Source organism: Mus musculus, chromosome 4, assembly GCF_000001635.26.
Source record: "Mus musculus strain C57BL/6J chromosome 4, GRCm38.p6 C57BL/6J".
NCBI lineage: Eukaryota > Metazoa > Chordata > Mammalia > Rodentia > Muridae > Mus > Mus musculus.
The window spans coordinates 152158176-152177356 of record NC_000070.6 but is presented as its reverse complement, the minus strand read 5'-3'; the positions used below and the strand labels follow the sequence as shown (position 1 = coordinate 152177356).

At 50.3% G+C, this 19181-nt stretch overlaps 1 protein-coding gene and 1 long non-coding RNA gene across 4 annotated transcripts; both read right to left on the bottom strand.

Moving 5' to 3' along the window:
• Positions 1–10937: 10937 nt before the first annotated feature.
• On the bottom strand, positions 10938–13391 carry Gm30622. The gene is made up of 4 exons (XR_390991.3): positions 13272–13391; positions 11762–11956; positions 11532–11668; positions 10938–11153 (listed from the first exon to the last, which is right to left on the bottom strand). It is a non-coding gene; the product is annotated as a predicted gene, 30622 (long non-coding RNA).
• Positions 13392–14887: 1496 nt separating this feature from the next.
• Hes2 (hes family bHLH transcription factor 2) lies at positions 14888–18490 on the bottom strand. Of its 3 annotated transcripts, none has more exons than NM_001301805.1 (5): positions 18034–18490; positions 17644–17752; positions 17457–17552; positions 17129–17228; positions 14888–17040 (listed from the first exon to the last, which is right to left on the bottom strand). In NM_001301805.1, exons 2-5 carry the CDS (start codon positions 17686–17688, stop codon positions 16808–16810), a joined length of 474 nt encoding a protein of 157 aa, NP_001288734.1. In that variant the 5' UTR covers positions 17689–17752; positions 18034–18490; the 3' UTR covers positions 14888–16807. The 3 variants fall into 3 exon arrangements, with proteins under 3 accessions (NP_001288734.1, NP_032262.2, XP_017175471.1); NM_008236.4 differs by having other exon boundaries at positions 17644–17691; positions 18367–18490; XM_017319982.2 differs by lacking the exon at positions 18034–18490 and having other exon boundaries at positions 16597–17040; positions 17644–17900.
• Between the last annotated feature and the right edge of the window lie 691 nt (positions 18491–19181).

Here is a 19181-nt window from a genome sequence, read left to right as displayed (position 1 = left end):
CCCCTCCATGCACTATCCAAGAAAATTAACCCCACCCATTAACAGAATTTGGACTCTAAAGCCATCACCCCTGCAACACAAGTTTACAGCAGGAGATGAAACTTAGTGGTTCGGGCCTTGCCTAGTGGGCACACGCTAAACAAACCATCTTTCCCTGGGATTTCGCCATTATTATCCCACCAATACAGCTTTTAGGACTGGGAGTAGGGTGGCAGTGGTTTCCACCTCGTGTTCTCTCAGCATTTCAATATGAATTGAGCAAGTCCTCCAGAGTTTAAATATTATTTCCCCATACAGCTACAGATCTCAGCCTGTGGGTCAAAACCCCTTTGAGGCTCAACACAGGTGTTTACATTGGGATTCATAACAGTAGCAAAGTTGAAGTTATGAAGTAGCAATGAAAATTTTATGGTTGTCATTGCCTGCCGCAACATGAGGAAGTGTATTAAAGGGTCACAGCGTTAGGAAGGTTGAGAACCACAGCCTTACAAGGTCTAGATCTAAGAGGAAGCTGTAGCTAGACAAAGAGCTTTCCCTACTAACGGTCTGAAAGCAACTGCCAAACCTCTGTGAGCCTTAAGTGACCTCATGAACATCCAGGGTCAGGGTGTTACAATAGAATATTGTATGGGGTAATACAATAGAAAAGTTTTCTGTCTGCAAGATGGCTCAGCAGTACCTGCTGTTCTTGTAGAGGACCTACACTCCCTTCCCTGCACTCACAGAGGGATTCACACCTGTCTAGAAGTCTAGAGCCAAGGAACCTGATACCTCTCCTGGTATTTTTGGGCTCCTGCCTGTTGGAAGTTGACTCTTAGCAGAAAGCGGCTATCATCTCTGCAGCCATCTAGGGCTATTTACTTACAGGTGGGTGCTTTTCCACGCTGACGAGAGACTTGTTTTCCTAGCATGATGTTTTTGCAAGAAGCCCACCTCAGCTGAACACACTCTGATAACATCTTATTTTTCTCCTGTATATCCTGGACTTGTGGTTAAGTGTCTCCAGCTGCACTCCCCAGCGAGTGCATATATACCCATAGTTGCCTTCCAATAAACGAGACTTGAGACTGTCTTGTCTCCATTCTTCACGTCTCTTGCCCCTACGTCCCCACTCTCTCTCTTGCAGGCCCCGTTGATTGACCCGTGGACTGGGTCACCTGCACACACATGGTGCATCACCAAAAAAATTTTTTTAGAAATGTTACTATATTAGGATTTTGTTACATGTAATTATGTAGTACAAAATAACATAGTGTGCAACGCCATTTATATAATCAATGTCCTTTAGGACTAGGATTGTCGATGAAGAACAGACTGGAAAGAGGTCTGAGAGAAGTCTCTGAGGTGGTGGTCGGTGATCTTCTAGGATGTATTTGTCAAGTTTCTAGGGAGTAACAGGACTCTTGCATCTATATATAGAACGGGGATTTACTGGCTCTGGTCCAGCTAACCCAACAATGGCTGCCTAGGAAGAGAAGGTCCAAGAATCCAGAAGTTGTTCCCCACAAGGCTGGATGTCTCAGCTGGCCTTCAGCATCTGCCTGAGACACACAATACACCTAAAGTAATAATGTATAAAGGGATCTGTTGTAACCTAGCAACCCAGCTGCCATGATGGGTAACATGGGTGGACCATCAACGGCTGGCTGCACATGCAGAGAACCTGGTAGCTGCTCAGTCCGTGAAACTGGGTGCCTCAGTGGTCCCAACTCAAAGCTGCTAGTCTTCGGTCCACATTGGAAGGTTGAGGACACTGGTGCCTGATGTCACTGGAGGGTGGCAGCAGATGCCCTCCTCCCTCAGGAAGAAGTGAAGACAGAGTCCAGCAGGCAACATTGATTTCACACACACATACACACACCTTGGACTAGGCAGGCAACATTGATTTCACATACACACACGCACACACACACACACACACACACACACACATGCACCTTGGACTATCCAGGCTGCCTGTTGGAATGCCCGAAACTCACAGGTGTGTCTCCTAAGTTGGTTCTGAATCTATCAAGCTGACAATTAAGATCAACACATGTTTAACTACATTAAAGAGGAGGATTGTGTCCGTGCATGTGTGTGTGTGTGTGCGCATGTGTGTGCATGTGAGCACAGGTGGGCTGATAGGGCTCAAACCCACTATGTCAAGTGTCAGACAAGCTCTCTACCACCAAACTATACTTATAGCCAATAAATAAATAAATCATTGTAGGCTAAAGAGTTGGTCCTTATATAAGTTTGAATTCATGACTTTTCTGCTGTAGAAACAGCCAAGCAAACACGTTGTTTCCTAGGAATGGCCAATGTGGCAATTGGCCTGGGCATGTGACCCACTCCTGATCTGAGTGACAGGTAAAGTCCAGGACCCAAGAAGGGGTTCCAGGGATGTGTCCAGAGCCTCCCATCTCAGCTTGCTTCTGTCTTTGCATGGAGTACAGGACCTCTGAGAGCCCAGAGGAGCATGCAGCCAGCCTGGACAAGGAGGGTCCTTCAGGCCTCCCTTGGGGATGGGATCCTAACAAACTGAAGAGTGAGAAGCCCTTCTGGGACCATGATAGCACCAGGGACAGGGGTAGCACAGTACAGAACTAAGAGAAGGTGAGCCACACCAGGATGTGTGGCCTTCAGTGAGCTCTCTGCTATCTTTACCTCAATTCCTTCATGATGCAAGAACAGACGATCCACCCAAAGGACAGTGGTAAGGCCTAGATAAATGGGCATTTTTAGGTCCTTGGAGAGGAACCTGGTACAGAGAACCTATGGGACTATGTGAGCTGGTAAACTTGGCTCCTTCAACATCTGGAGCCACAGGGATGTTAAAGGGATTCAAACAGCTTAGGCCCAGAAGACCCTGCCTGATCCTGCCTGATTCAAGCTGACATTCAGAGGGAGAAGGATGCTGCAGGTTCCCCAGGACCTACCATGTCCTCAGTGTCAGAGAATGCAACCAGCAGAAGGGTCCTGGTCTCCCCGTCTACACAGCTCATCTGATGTAAGCCTTATTCTTCTGTTTGTAAGTTTCCTTTCCTCTCGCCCCAGAGCACTTGAATGTTGGGATGAAGTGGAGAACCTGGAGGAAATGAGGACACTCAGGAATAAACATCAGTTGAAAGGGTGTTTCACACACCTGTCCAATGAGGATGTTTGCTTTTGAGGTAAGAGTTCCGCACCGAGGAAGTTCAGAGAACACTTCTCTGAGGTAAGAGTTCCGCACCGAGGAAGTTGGGAGAACACTTGCATTTTCTCAGGAGTTCACTGCTTCTGTAAACATCACAAGGAGCCCTTGGGGCACGCCAGGTTGGGACCTGTGCTGCTTCTGTGACAGCTGTTTATTCTGTCCTTGGATCATTCATTCCCTTGAGAACCTGCTGCGTGTCCTAAGGCAGGGACAGTGCGCCGACCTGCATCATCTCCACCTTCAAGAGCTTATGGTCTTTAGTTTATTTAATGCCGGAGAGCATAACAGGGCAGAGACCCTGACTGCAGAGCACAGCCACAGCCGTGGCCTCGCAAGGCCGAGGACAAGGCTCTGTGCAACCGGCCATCAAGATAGACTGAACTTTAAGAGTTCACTCACAGGCAGCTGCAACCTGAAAGATGCTGTTGTGCCTTTTCTACTTAGAGAAAATGAATGCGTCAAGATTGTGCCTTCTGTTCACAGTACCAGCGTATGCTGCCCACTCCCCACACTCACTGCTTGCTGGGCAGGAGGACCCCACTACTCCCCTGTCACCCAGCTCCTAACTTAACCTTGAGAGTCACATCCTCTGCCCCAACCACAAACCACTCTGAAGAACCTAAGACTAATAAAGGACTCTTGAAAACTGGACTGTGGTGGTTTGAATATGCTTGACCCAGGGAGTGGCACTATTAGGAGGTGTGGCCTTATTGGAGGAAGTGTGTTACCTATGTAAATGCAGACAAAGTATTCATTCACACAAAATACAATAAAAGCCACTTCTGAGATTCTAACTGGGTAAAACTTTAAATCTGGAGTTATAGCACACCTGGTGCCTGAAAACTGACAGGGTTAAAAAGAAGACAGCTTCTCCTCTCTCTCTTGACCTCCTGGAACGCCTGTCTGAAACGTCAAGGTGCTGGGTTTGTGGTCGTGTAGCGCCACCTAGGGGCAGAGTAAATTTCCACACCATTTGTCAGCACACTGAGATCAGATCCCACCTGCAGATCTTGTGGCAAGCAGAAGAAACACTTCCTTAATCAAAAAAGAATTTTGTGGAGCTGGAGAGGTGGCTGGGTGGTTAAAATCTTGCAGAGGGCCCAGGATCGAGTCTCAGCACCCCATCTCTACCTCCAGTTCCAGGAGATCTGAGGCTCCTCTCTGGCCTCTGAGGGCAAAACACGCCTTTAAAAAGTGAACAGGGACTGAGGAGAGTCTGTCCCTGCCTCTAAGCGTAACTCACAAAGACGTTAATTACCTTGACAAGGAAGAGAGGGTCAGGGTGTCCCTTGGTGACTGAGCATTCTGAGAGGCCCTGGGCTCCAGACCCAGCAAAAGAAAAGAGAGGAGTCCAGGGCTTAGAGCCTGAATCCGTCTCCTGGCACCTCCTGCCTGTGTGACCTGAGGTAAGTGCCTTAACCTCTCTGTGCTTCAGTTTCTTCATCTAAGCACTGAGAATAATGGGGGCTGGAGGAGATGGAGAGGGTGAAGTGCTTGCTTAATGGGGACTGGGCTCAGATCATCAGCACCATGTAAAATGTATGCCTGTGGATAGCTCTGGGGGAGGGGAAGACAGGTGCTTACTGGCCAGCCACTCCAGCTGACATAGTGCATCCCAAGCCCGGGAGAGACCCTGGCTCAAAATATAAGGCAGAGACCACAGAGTTGGAAAGATGGCTCGGTTCTCACACACAGAAGACCTGGATTTCATCCCCAGGACCGGTATGTTAATGCGTAGGTGACCTCCCTCCCCCCACCCCACCCCACGTCTCTGTCTCTGACTCTTGTTTCTCTCTCTCTCTTTCACACATTCTCTCTCTCTCTCTCTTTAACATAAATTTGAGGATATAAGCTAAGGTTGTATGAAAAACCTTATGGAAACCCAATGTTGGGCTGGAGAGATGGCTCAGTGGTTAAGAGCACTGACTGTTCTTCCAGAGGTCCCGAGTTCAATTCCCAGCAACCACATGGAGGCTCACATCCATCTGTAATGGGATCTAATGCCCTCTCCTGGTTTATCTGAAGACAGCTACAGTGAGTGTACTTACATACACGAAGTAAATAAATCTTAAAAAGAAATTAAGAACCATCATTAAAAATAGGATTTGAAAAAAAATTTTTAAAAGAAACCCAATGTTTTATAAACTAAGTAAGTTTTAAGAAAAAAGCCACCTAGGCACTGGGGCTCAACCCTGGCACCGGGGAGGCAGAGGCAGGTGGATTTCTGTGAGTTGTCTATGTGAGATCCAGGCCAAACAGGATTACACACTGAGAGCCTGCCTCAAAATTAACAAATTAACTAAAAAGACTCCTGCCGGGGCTGGAGAAGTGGCTGAGTAGCCAGGAGCACATACTACAGAGATCCCACATTCAGTTCCTCACACCCACATCCTGGAGTTCACAGCTGCCTGAAATCCAGCTTCAGGGGAGTCTGATGCCCTCTTCTGGTCTCCACAGGCATTGCACTCACACATTCGCACATTTGCACACAGACACATCTATGCACATTGTTAAAAATAAAATATGACCGGGCATGGTGGCGCATGCCTTTAATCCCAGCACTTGGGAGGCAGAGGCATTCGGATTTCTGAGTTCGAGGCCAGCCTGGTCTACAGAGTGAGTTCCAGGACAGCCAATGCTACACAGAGAAACCCTGTCTCAAAAAAAAAAAAAAAGTAAATTAAAAAAAAATAAAAATAAAATATGCCTGCATTTTTGTGGGGTGGGTTATATAATAATAATTACTATTATCACCACCACCACCACTACCATCACCATCATCATCATCTTTCTCAGACAGGGTCTCTCTACACAGCCGTGGCTGTCCTGGAACTCACTGTGTAGACCAGACGGTCTCAAACTCACTGAACTTCACCTGCCTCTGCCTCCCATGTGCTGAGAAAAAAGGCATTCACCACCACACACCCATCCAAAATAAATATGTTTAAAAAAAAAAAAACTGTGCCCCATGATTTTGTTCAGTTTTGGGCTAATTTTTTTTTAGCACATTTAATGTTTGCTGGATTAAGTTCTAATGCTTAGTATGAATGTTTAACACATAGCTGACTTTCTGTGGTTCACCAGGTTGTAACCCAGCCACCCGACTGAGGGACATTTGGTCAGATAAAAATATTAGAAGAAATCTCATTGCTCTGAAGGGTCCCAGGACAGTTCAGGTGACTGCAACCGGAAGACAGGGGAAAGGAGGGACTCGGGGTGTGTTTAAGTTCCCAGAATTGTGAAGCGGGGAGAGGTCAGCCAGGAAATGAAGCTAAGATTTACACTGGAGTCTGGGATTCAGCAGAGGTGACATGGCCTCCACCAGGCTGTGAGGGTGTCACTGGGACACTGTTGGCCAAATGGATCTAAACTTCCGTCTCGAGTTCCGTGCCTTCCGCGTTCTGCACATTGTCTAATTCGTCAGCTCCGCGCAGTTCCCTCGGCGAGTTCCGTGCCTTCCGCGTTCTGCAGTCTTAATTCCTCAGCTCCGCGCAGTTCCCTCGGGGAAGACAACCTGCTCTCACCGTTCACGTCCCTGGGGCCCGCATACACCTGGCTAATTTAATTTGTGGATACCGTGGAGCTTCGCTGACTTTAGCTTCTGCACTTCTCATTTTTAAAGACAGGGTCTCATGAAGCCCGGGCTGACCTTAAACTATAGACAAGACTGACCTTGAACTGATGACCCTCAGGCCTCCACCCTGAACGCTGGGATAACCGGTTGGCAATGGTTCATTCTATTCGGTGCTGGAGATCCAACCAGGGCTTTGTGCAAGTGCTCCCAACTGAGCTACAACCCCAGACTCCTTGGATTTAATTTGTAGCTGGCCATGTAATGGAGAGCTGCTGTAGATCAGCCCACTAGCCAGGCTGCTCTCCTCTTAATGGTCCTCGAGCAGGACTAAGGGCGCGCTTCACCCTTCCCCCTCTGCCGGCTTCTCTGGAGGCTCACTAACTACAAATGGCTTGTGCTACTTCTCCGTGCCCTCCACAATCTTCCTTTCCCTGTAACGGCGCTGGGGGAAGCAGCAAGCACTTGCTTGCCAGAAGCCTTCCTATTCCTGACCAGACAGGAAATCTGTGTGCTTCCAGGGAAGTCTGTTTCCCGGGTGGTTCAGATGAGCAACATCCCGAAGGACTGCAAGATGCCCAGATAGGCTGGATCATCTCACACCAGGTCATGATCATTCTTTCCAAGCTTTGGCTTCCATGATAAAGCTCGTGTGGTGGCCTCCATAAACTCATGTGCTTGAATGCTTGGCCAGAGGGACCTGCCTCTGTTGTTAGGAGGTGTAGCCCAACTGGAGTAGCTGTGGCCTTGTTGGATGAAGTGTGTCACTGCATAGGTGGGCTTTGAGATCTCCTATGCTCAAACTATGCCCAGTGTAGCCACACAGTCTCTTCCTGCTGCCTGCAGATCAAGGTGTAGAACTCTCAGCTCCTGCAGCACCGTGTCTGCCTGCACACCGTAAGAAAAAAAATCCAGTTTCCCCTCCCAGCCCCTGCCGCCTCCCACACTGCTTAATTTCCAGAAACGAATCTGAGACTAATTATTAATAAGTGCCTAGGCCATAAGCCTCAGCTTGTTCTCTGACTTGCTCCTAACTTATTATCCCTTTTCTTTTAATCTGTGTTCAGCTACATGGCTGGTTTTCTCTCCTTGTCTTCCTACATCTGTCTCCTCAGAGTTCCTGGGTCTTCCCTTCATTCTCACCTGCTGGTTTCCCTCTGGCTCCTCAGCCTTCTAATCTTACTCCTGTCCCTCAGTTCCCGCGCCTTCGGTCCCAGCCTGCTGCTTCCTCAGCCTCTGGCTGGCAAATCACCTGAACCTCTCACTGTTTTCCAGAACTCTCTCTATCCCTGCCGGATGTCCCACCTCCTATTTCCTGCCTCGGCTCATTGGCCACAAGCTTTTTTAATTGACAGGTGATCCTGATAAGAGATTTCTCCCTACAGCACTCTGGCATGCTTCCTGCCGTGACGACCCTCTGAAACTGTAAGCCAGCCTCAATTAAATGTTGTTCTTTATAAGAGTTGCCTTGGTCATGGTGTCTGTTCACAGCAGTGAAACCCTGACTAAGACAGCTCTCATGGCCACTCACAGTCAAGGCTTTGTAAAGCTCCATTTCCTTTCTCTTGAGTGGGTATCTGGGAGTAGAATTGTTAGGTCATAGCTGGGTCTGCTGATGTCTATAATCCTCAGCTCAGGATGCTGAGGCAGGGCATAAAATAATAATTATTATATATAAGTTACACTGTAGCTGTCTTCAGACACTCCAGGAGATGGAGTCAGATATTGTTATGGATGGTTGTGAGCCACCATGTGGTTGCTGGGAATTGAACTCAGGACCTTTGGAAGAGCAGTCGGTGCTCTTAACCGCTGAGCCATTACTCCAGCCCCGGCTTCAGACTTTTGAAAGATTTATTTTACTTTATATGTATGAGTGTTTCGCCTGTGTGCACATACATGAAATACGTGTATGCCTGAAGAGGTCAGAGGAGGACCGTAGAGCTCCTGGAACTGGAGTTACAGATGGTTGTGAGCCACCATGTGGCTGCTGGGAATTGAACTCAGGACCTCTGGACCACTGGGCCATCTCTCCAGCCCTTAGTTCTCTCCTTAGCCTACCTACAAGTCTGCAGGGGAAGGTGTCTGCACAGCCAGGCACCTGCAACACCAGCTCAAAGCCCTCCTCGCTTGAGACACGAGCCCCTCACCGCGCTCAGCCCCAGCTCTCAAAAGCCTTCCTGCCCCAACATCCATCCGCATCTGCACGGGCCACCTGCTTCTTTCTCTGCTGTTGATTTTTAATCCAATTCTGTTGTGGCTGGAGAGTGCTCTGTATAACTTCATTTCCTTCAGGCTTACAGAGCCTTCTCTTACATCGCAGCAGATGGTCTCCCGGGCGCTGTGCTATGCCCTCTTGAGATGGTGTTTGTTTTGCTGTTGGCGGTGAAGGACCATCTGGGTCAGGTTTGTTGGTACTCTTCCAGGCTTCTGCACCCTTACTGAGTTTCTGTGTACATTTATCAATCACTTAGAGAGGAAGGTTTAAATCGTCAGTTAGTCGTGGATTTGACTGTTTCTTTCAGTTAAATGTTTTCTGTACTGAGGATTAGGTGTAGGGCTTTTCACACACACACACACACACACACACACACACACACACACACACACACACGCTGCTGCAGAGCTACAGCCTCAAACCCTGGGTGTGTTTTAGCGTCTTGCCCTTTGAAGCCCTGCAAATTAATAATTTTCTCTTCTTTTTTTTTTTAAAGATTTATTTATTTATTACATGTAAGTACACTGTAGATGTCTTCAGACCCTCCAGAAGAGAGTGTCAGATCTCATTACGGATGGTTGTGAGCCACCATGTGGTTGCTGGGATTTGAACTTTGGACCTTCGGAAGAGCAGTCGGGTGCTCTTACCCACTGAGCCAACTCACCAGCCCCTAGTTTTCTCTTCTTGTTGATGCTTTTATCACCTGGATCTCCCATTCACCACTGAGGATCTATACCACTCTGCAATTTTGTGTTTTGTTTTGTTTTGTTTTTAATGTAATAAATGTGGTTACTCTAGGGGCTAGGGGGCAGCTCAGCAGTTAACAGCTCCTTTTTAGAGGACTCATGTTCATTTCCAGCCCGCATGGGGCAGCTCACAAGTGCTTGGATCTCCAACAACAGGGGGCTCTGATGCACTCTTCTGACTCTCATGGGCACCTGATCTCACATATACACATGCTCACACACACACACACATACATACACAATCACACACACACGCTCACACACACACAAAATAAAATCTTAAAAGAAAAAAATTGGATAGGATTTCTAAGAGGACTCATGTACAGTGTCTTGGTGTCTTGTGACCCGTGCAGCCTGACAGTCTGCCCCTGTAACTGCGGCGGATGGCCATTTGTATCCACTAACTCCCCATACACTTGGGTTTAAACATCGGTCACTATTTGTCTATTTTCCTGTTTGGTCCTTCTGTCCTCTCTTCCTTTTCCTGCCCGCTCTCCTTTGGACTGTGAATGTGGTTGTTTTATTTTGGGGACAGGGTGTCATCTAGTAGCCCAAGCTGGCCCAGAACTCAATATGTAATCCAGACTGGCCTTGATTTCACAACAATCTTCCTGCCTCAGTCACTCAAAGGATTACAGGAGCAAGCTACTATGCCTGGATTTAAATTGTGTATTTCTAAATATTTATTTCTATTTTTTTTCTTTTAGTTTTTTGAGACAGAGTTTCTCTGTGTAGCCCTGGCTGTCCTGGAATTCATTCTGTAGACCAGGCTGGCCTCGAACTCAGAAATCTGCCTGCCTCTGCCTCCCAAGTGATGGGATTAAAGGCATGCGTCACCACTGCCCGACCTGAATATTTATTTCTAAACTACTTTTACAAGTGTATGTGGGAGGAGGCTGGGGTGGGGGTGTACCTACGGAGTAGAGAATCAGATCCCATGGAGCTGGAATTACAGCCTGAGGGGGCCACCTAATGGGGTGCTGGGGACCAAACTGAAATCCTCTGAGAAAGCAACAAGTGCTTTTAACTGTTGGGCCATCTTTCCACTGCTGGATTCTGTATTTCTTTTTTTTTTTTTAATTTATTTATTATATGTAAGTACACTGTAGCTGTCTTCAGACACTCCAGAAGAGGGAGTCAGATCTTGTTACAGATGGTTGTGAGCCAGCATGTGGTTGCTGGGATTTGAACTCTGGACTTTCGGAAGAGCAGTCGGGTGCTCTAACCCACTGAGCCATCTCACCGGCCTGGATTCTGTATTTCTTATGGCTTTGTGCTGTCTGCCTTTGATCAGCTCCTAGTTTTCTCCGTGGACGCTCAAAGTACCAGGACTCTTCCTCGTTCCATGAAATCAATGTGACTTGACCATGACATTAAAACACCATGTGCATTGTCCATTGCCAGGATCTCCCCAGTACACAGTGACTGCAGCAGCTTCCTGTCCTGTGGTGACAATAACAGCGGGGAGAGCCGTGCAACATCAGGTTTCATGAGCCAGTATTTTCCAGGTGATCCATGGGGGTTGCTACTTAATCATGCATGGATAATATTCATTCACAATGCAAGGAGTAGGGCTGGAGAGATGGCTCAGCAGTTAAGGGCGCAATTCCCAGCACCCATGTTGGGCAGCTCATAACGCATCACTAACACTAGTCACTCCAGTATCCTCTGGGCTCCTAGGACTCCTGGCACATCGCACACACATCTACTTTAATTAATGTAAAAATTCACTTTAAGACCCCAAGACAGGGCTCTGGGCAAACCCTCTGCCCCAGAAGCATCAGCAGGCACACACTCCGCTTGAAATCCTCTTTCACCCACCTCGCCCTAGCCAGAAAACGCCACATTCCTGCCGCCAAGTCCGGTGTAGGCCTCCGCTCTTTGCTGCCCCCTGGTGGACATGCCGTAACAAGCCGCCGCGGGTGTGAGGTGTGTCCCCCAGCGCCTTTCTCACGACCCTAAAACCATTATTCATGTTTTATTGGAGCTGCTCTAAGTGCTTGAGGCTTTGCCCAGGCCTCTGAAAACCCCAAGTGAAACTTGTTACTCACTGGGAAGCCTCGGTGGGTGGCTGCCTTCTCCGGGATAGCGCATGTCTGGGCAGCTCTCAGAGAGTGGGTACAGTCCAGTGAAGAACAGACAAAACACACTAAGCTCGGCAGCCCACAGAGGAATTAAGGCTTGAGGAAGTAAGGCCACAGGCCGCGTTAGCTGTTCCCTGGAGCAATGCAGGCCACCTGACATGTCTTTGAAAAGTAAATATGTAAAAGGTTAAAAATAATCGGAGTTATGAGGGCCTAAATGCTGTAAATATGTGCTTGGGCAAAGCTTCCAGAGCCTTGATGAGAACAAAGCCACACCCCTAGGCAGCCTGCCTGAGACTTTAACCCCAAAGCAGAAATTAGGAACAGAAACCAGTGCTCCCCCCCTTTGACTTTGAGAGCATTGAACAACAGCCCCAGCGAATTAGGGTTTCTCCAGGCATCTCCTTCTGGGAAATAGAAAAGACTGAAGCCTGGTGTCAGACGGAGAATTCCACACAGATCTGACAGCCCATCAGACCGCCCTGCAGGAGAGACTGGGTCTGAGACTCTGATGGGGTGGGCCCACACCTTGACCAGGACTGCCTAGCTAAGCACACCGCTTCCTTCTGTTTAAACCCTCCCCTCGCGGTAAGACCTGGAAGCCACCAGATTGAGTTGTTTCTCCTCCCAGTGTGGCCACATTTGAATAAATCTTTAGTTGGTCTTCGCTATTTGCCACTTTTAATGTTATTTCTGTTGTTGGTGTGATGGTTATTATCTATTATTATTTATTATTATCTATTATTGTTGTTATTAATTATCATCTGGTTTTGGTTTTTCCAGTGGTTCTCTGTGTAGCCCTGACTCTCCTGGAACACACTCTGTAGACCAGGCTAGCCTCTGCTTCCCAAGTGCTGAGATTAAAGGCAGGAGCCCCCGTGCCCAGCTCAGTTATTACCAGTTATCATACGGAGGGTGCAAGCCGCCATGGCCTGCGAGTGGAGGTCAAAGGACAAGTTTGTGGAACTGGTTCTATCTGTCCATTGTTCGGTCCACTGAGACCTGGGGATTGGACTCAGACCACCAGTCCTGAGTGTAAACACCTCTACTCAGTGAGATGGCGTTATTTGGTTTAATTGAGGACAAATGGTCAAACCTGCCTCTTAGGGATGCTTGGACACTGGCTCTGACCCTAGTACCCTCAGCTGCAAGCCCATTACCCTATCAGCTCTGCCATGACCAGAGACTGCCGATGATGCTCACATATAAGACATTCCCTCAATACCCACCATCCCTCTGCAAGAGAGACCCCACCTCACAGAGAGGGCTTAGGGGATTCTATAGGGCCACAGCTTCTTCCTGGTGTCTCCTGTGGCCTAGGTTCATTCTGCTCTCTCCCAAGCAACCAGTGGGATCCTGTTTGCTGAGGCGTTGATTCACAGGTAGCCAGAGCAATTTGAATACTGCGAGAGAGGCTGCATTTTTGCAAGGCACAGCTCTTTCTTTACCCTTGTGCTCACAGAAGGCAGATACATACTCGTCTCACTGCCTGGTTCCAGAGACGCAAGTAGGGTCCTCTTCAAAGCCTGGGTCTCCTCAGAAGTGTACATCTCAGCAAAACAGGGTTCCCAGACAACTCAGCACTACGCATCCCCCAGTCACAGTCACCTCTCCACTGGAGTCATGCGAGATGTTGGGACCTTTTCTCCAGATGGTATGATGTCCAGTCAGAGAGTTAGACTCAACATGCGGTCATCTCAGAACAGACACCCAAAGCTCTTGGTCAGTTATGGACTTGTTTAGGGTCAGAAAATGTCTGCTTAGCTCTTGCGCGCACCAGACTGGCCAGCAGTAATGACGCTGCATGACGCTGCAACAGGATCCTTCTGCACACGTTCATTGGGAGAGCTTGATTGCAGAGGCGAAGAGACCCCGAGCCCAGAACTGGTGCTGCTTATATAGGCCTAGGAGAGGCGTGTCTCACACCCGGATTGGTTATGCACTAAGCCTCATTTGCATGTTCCTCATCTGATTGGCCTCTCTCTCTCTCTCTCTCTCTCTCTGTACCTCACAGAGCCTCATTATCATACCTCATTTGCATGTCTCACATCTGATTGGTTATACTCCCAAAGCCTCATTATCATGCCCGGGCCAGGTAGTGTCTTTGCAAAAAACTTTACTGCATATGTACACATTGGTTGTTTGTCCAAACTTATGCGTGGTGGCCAGCAGTAGTCAGTGCCACTCTGCAACGGCACATGTGGCTTCCCACACTTAGCTGGCCATGGTAACAGGTGCTTGGAATCACAGATGGGCAAGATAGACAGGTGGATTCCTAGAAGCTTCCCTGTCTCACCCACTTGGAAAAGTTCCAGTAAGCGACCTTACTTCAAACAAAAAGTAGAGACACCTGAGGAGTAGCCCTCGGACTTGATACACGCGTGCGCTTGTTCACACTCACACATGAGAGGCTGTCTGAAGCAGCTTCTATTGCACACTGACACAGCCAGGTCTCTGGGTCCATGGAAGGAGATGCCAGGAAGAAACACTCAGTGCCTCTTGTGGAAGAGGAGTCAGGCATCCCTGCTTCACCAGCCCAGCTAGGAACACCAGCCTAGACCTTCCCAGTCTTCCAGCACATTCCACTGAGAAACTGGCCTCTTGCCTCAGACTGAGAACTCTCTCCTCCTGGACATGCCAGGGCCCTGTGAGTCAGCAGTTTATCCATACACACACCATCCCACCACGGTCGCTTGTCTAATAACTTAAGGTCAGGCCAATATACCTCACAGAACTAGAACTGAGATACAATCAGAAGCAGGAAGCAGAAGGAAAGGCTGAAAGGAGGTGGCTGGTCAGTCATGTTCCCATCATGAAGTTTAAACCTGTATGGAGGATCGGGTGTGGCGGCGCACACCCAGCACCTGGGAGAGGAAGAGGCTGGCAGATCTCAGTGAGTTACAGGCCAGGGCTATGAAGTGAAACCCTATCGCAAAAATAAAACTACGGTCTGATTCCCACAACTCGAAACCACCTGTATCCAGTCCCGGGGGATCTGAAGCCCTCTTCTGACTTCCCCAGACATAAGGCACCCAAAGTGATACAAGCAAAACACCCATACATGTGAAATGAAGAAACAGACCAAAGTAAATTCAAGCTGCGGGTGGTGGCACACGCCTTTAATCCCAGCACTCAGGACGCAGAAGCAGGCAGACCAGATTTTTTTTTTCCCTCTTTGAGGCAGGGTCTCAATCCTCAGGCAAAGATGGCTGAAAACTCATTGTGTAAACAAGTATTGAGAGTTCTTATGTGTGGAGACAGGAGGATGTCCCTTTATATTCAAGGAGAAGCCCAGAGCCTCTTGGGTGAGTTTGGGCCAGGGCCAACGATTTCTCAGCCTCTTCTTGCTCCACCAAGAACAACAAAACAGACTGCATATGTACCCTGGTTGGACAAATATGTGGGTGAGCCTAGGGTAGTGGTTCTCAACCTGTGGGTCGCGACCCCTTGGAGTGGGGGTATGATTCTTCCACAGGGTCATCCGAGGCCATCAGAAAACACAGATGTTTACATCATTATTCATAACACAGCAATTTTTAGTTGTGAAGTAGCAACAAAATAATTTTATGGCTGGGGGTGGGGGGAAGGTCACTACAACATGAGTTACTGTATTAAAGAGTTGCCCCGTTAGGAAGGTTGAGAACCTCTGCTCTAGGAATTTGGAGTGGTGATCTAAGCAAAGGCCAGGCTGTCCAAGGTCCGATACAGTGTGAGCCAGTCACATGACTCCTTTAATCCATCCTGTTTGTTGCACAGCCACTGTGCATCCAGTACCGCAGAGGTACACACAGGAGCACTATACCCAGCCCCGCCTCCCAAGAGTTTACAGTCTAGGCAACCGGGCCCAGCCCAGCACTGCCGGGAGCCCCCTTCCCTCTTCATCTTTATTGTCTTTCTTCTTATGAATGCCTCCAATTTCCTCACCTCCTACTACCTAAATCAGTGCCCAGATCCATCATAGACATGCATAGCAAAGCAGATAGTGACTGTCCCTTCCCTGGTCAGTCTGTCTTCCTGGCTTTAGTGACCTGGTTCCCAGTGCAGACTTGGAAGCAGCTTTGTGGCTAGGCGCTGCAAATCCCCATGGACTTGGAGTGACCCTGGCTCACAAATCCTCCCACTTTCTGTGAAGCACCCACTCCTGGGATCTGAAGGCCCTTCCCTGAGTCTTGATGGGCTTCCAGGCTTCCGTGGGGTAGAAATAACCTCTGAGCAAGTTTCTGATAGGCCAGCTGCCTGGATTCAGAGAGGGGTTTACCAGAGAAAGCAGGCAAGGCTGATGGTGGTCCTGCCTCTGCTTCTCCAGAGTCCCTGCCATTCCAGAGCCTGTGCTCTGCTCCTCCAAAGCCACAGGGAAGCCTCCCTCTTGTCTCACCCTCCCCTCACATCCCAAGACCACCAGACCTGCGGTGGGGGAGAAATAACACTTAGAGAATTAAAAGGGAGAGTCCACACCCCCTTCTACAGATCAGTGGGAAGGGAAGCCTAGGATTGGAGGAGTTGAACAGGATTGACTGCCCTGCTGTTCCTTTGCCCTGCTCAGTGCTCTGAGGAGGCACGGTCAAAGTCCCCAAGCCACTGCTCTGTTCATAAAGACGTCACAAGCCCAGCTGAGCTGGCAGTATATCCAGGCGTGGCTGGAAACACAGTGACCCATCCTAGCAGGTGTGGCACCAGGCCCAGGTGAGCTTCAAGACCAGACTTTGGTCTGCTGCCCACTGTAGGGCAGGTGTGTCCCTGCCGAGGCACCACTTCTTCCAGTCTGGGCTTCTCCTCACCCTGCACATATTTGCTCTTTTTCCTTTGGCCCCATTTCACCCTCTGGCCGAGCCCTTCCTTGAAGGTTTCATCACCCAGCCAGGTCACAGTATCTGATTCTTGACAGGGCAGTTGGAGCTAGACTGTTCTCAAAGTGAGTGAGAAGATGCAGTTGCCATGGAGAACTTCCTTGGTCCGGTAGCCCATCCAGGTCCCTGACAGCCGGCAGCAGGTGCCTGTGAAATATCCAGGAACCTACCATGGCCTCCAAAGGCCAGAACTGCCTGGAGGAGGCACCGGCGGAGAAGGAGCTGGAGCTGGAGCGGGTGGTAGCGTCAGTGAGGGCGAGTCATCACTGACAGTCCTCTGTCGCAGGTGCTCTAGTAGGCGCGCGCTCACTGCGGGCTCCAGGACGCTGCAGGCGGGCAGTACGCGGGCCAGTCGCGCCAGACAGGCTCGGTAACCCTCGAGGTAGCTATTCAAAGGCCCTGCGCACAGGGAGCAGATGTGAGGCTCAGGTCCTGAGTACGGTGCAAACTGGAGGGCAAGGGATGAGCATGTAGCATGGTCACTCACCAGGTGCTGCAGAGGAGTACAGGGTCGCAGGCTGCTCCTGTAGGAAGCGCACAGTCATTTCCAGGATGTCTGCCTTCTCCAACTTCGAAGAGCGGGAAGTCTGCGCCAGGTCAGACAAGAGAGACACCCCACAATAAACCGGGCAGCTGAGTACCTCGTTCTTGCTCCCAAATGCTCTCCAGTCGCGCGGTGGTCTCTACCACTCCATCACGCGGACCACACGCAGGTCTTTGGATCCCCACGGAGCCCCGGGACCATGCAGGCCCATCCGCCTCGCTGGGCACCCCAAGACCCTCCACTTCAGTTTTCAGAGCTCCCAGACACTCACCTCCGCGCCCAGCAGCGGCAATACGAGACCCTTCAGCTGGCTTAGGCTCTCGTTGATCCGCGCGCGCCGGCGCTTCTCCAGCAGCGGCTTTAGGTTCTGCGGGAGAGCGAGAAGGCGCTGAGACCACAGTTAGAAAGACCGCCATCGCCCACCCCACCTGCCACGAGTTCGTATCTCCCGCTCCTACCTTGCGCAGCTCCGCCGCGTCCTCAACTCTTCTGGGCAGCCTCATGCTCTGCAGGAAAGCGAAGGGTGCACAGGGTCTGTTACCTCGGGGTGGAGGATCCTTGCCCCTGCTGCAAGGCAGAGAGAAAACCGAAGCCGGTAACCAAGTTCAAAGTCTGACCCAAGCTCCCGCCAAAGAAGTGCGCTCACTATCAGCCACTAGGCTTTAAGGGGGCTGCGTCCCTGCTCCGCCCCGCCCCCATTGAGTCGGGCCAGCGCCTCTCCCTCCTCCCGCCTTTGTCACTGCACAGGGTGGGGCTGGAGAGAACGAGTCGGCAGTGTCCCCCAGGGATGCCACTCTGGCCTTAGAGTCCCATCTGTGGTGGGGTCGCGCGATGTGCGGGCCACTGACCTCCTGGACAGGAAGAGTGGTTGGGGCCAGGCCTCGCCTCCTCTCCTGCACCCTATGGCTTCATTCACGCCCACGGATCTGCGAGCTCTTCCCTAGGCCACCGAAAGGTCCCCAGCGGCTGCAGAGCTTCCAGCCGGGGACCTCAGAGAGATACAACAAGGGTTTGAAAGGAGATTCGTTCTACCAACTGCTTTTAAGCTGGGCACGGAAATCCTGTCTCTGCAAGGTCCAATCTTTCTCCGACCTAGCGGCCATAACCAATACTGGGGTCGCTGGACCCCTCACATTAAGTGCTCCATAAAATCTAGAGCACCCCATTGACTTAAAAATGACCTGGTTCCCCGGCCTTAGGGTGTGAAAAAGAAACCGTAGCTCCGCTTCCCAAGAAGAGGCAACCCCCGGGGTCCTCGGAGTTCATCTCATTTTCAACTTGCTCTGGACTCCAGATTCCACCTGTGGGACAGACGAAGGTCACATGACAGACGAGTGGAGGCGGTCCTGGGCGTGTGCCCCGGCTGCTCCTCTGGGCCCCAGCGGGCCCAGACACGCCTCCACAACGCGTGGCCGTTGCTGCTGCAAACTGGCAGGCGTCCCCCGCCCATCTGCTGCGGGCTCCCCTCCCTGGGTCGGCTGACAGGGCAACGGCTACCTCCACGGACCCTGTTGCAATTTTGGGACAGTCTTGGGCTCCGAAGGCGAGACCCGAACAACCAGAGCCAGTAGGAGGTGCTTGAGGAGCGGAGCCAGGGAGGGCTCTGTCCAGGGTACTGGGAGGACCCCTCCCTCCTGCCATCGAGCCCCATTCCCTTCACTAACCCCAAATTCCTGGAAGGGCTCCCACGGCAGACATTCGGAAACAGTGGAACCAGTGTACCAGGGAAGGGGCCCAGGGCAGCCTGGACAGGAGCGCTCAGCCCTATTTCTCTCTGTGGCATGCAAGAACCCCCCAGTACAACCTCCAAGGAGTTACTTTGTACAAGCTCCGAACTCGCTGTTTTCGGCCTTCGCTTCCTCATTTCCACCAACCCAACAGTCCTAACTATGAGGATTTGTCGCAGCAGGCCTTGGGGCTGCCTGATTCCCCCCACAGTCGGGTCTAGCATGCCTGTGGGCTAGCCTCTCAATATGTAGACCAGGCCAGTTTCGAA

Bases quoted from the DNA above. Each gene is read 5' to 3' on its own strand.
- Hes2 (NM_001301805.1), bottom strand. From the start codon at position 17,688: ATGAGGCTGCCCAGAAGAGTTGAGGACGCGGCGGAGCTGCGCAAG. The intron at 17,229-17,456 runs GTGAGTGTCTGG...GACCTGGCGCAG, and splicing joins TGCCGCTGCTGGGCGCGGAG to ACTTCCCGCTCTTCGAAGTT. The intron at 17,041-17,128 runs GTGAGTGACCAT...CCCTGTGCGCAG, and splicing joins GTACTCCTCTGCAGCACCTG to GGCCTTTGAATAGCTACCTC.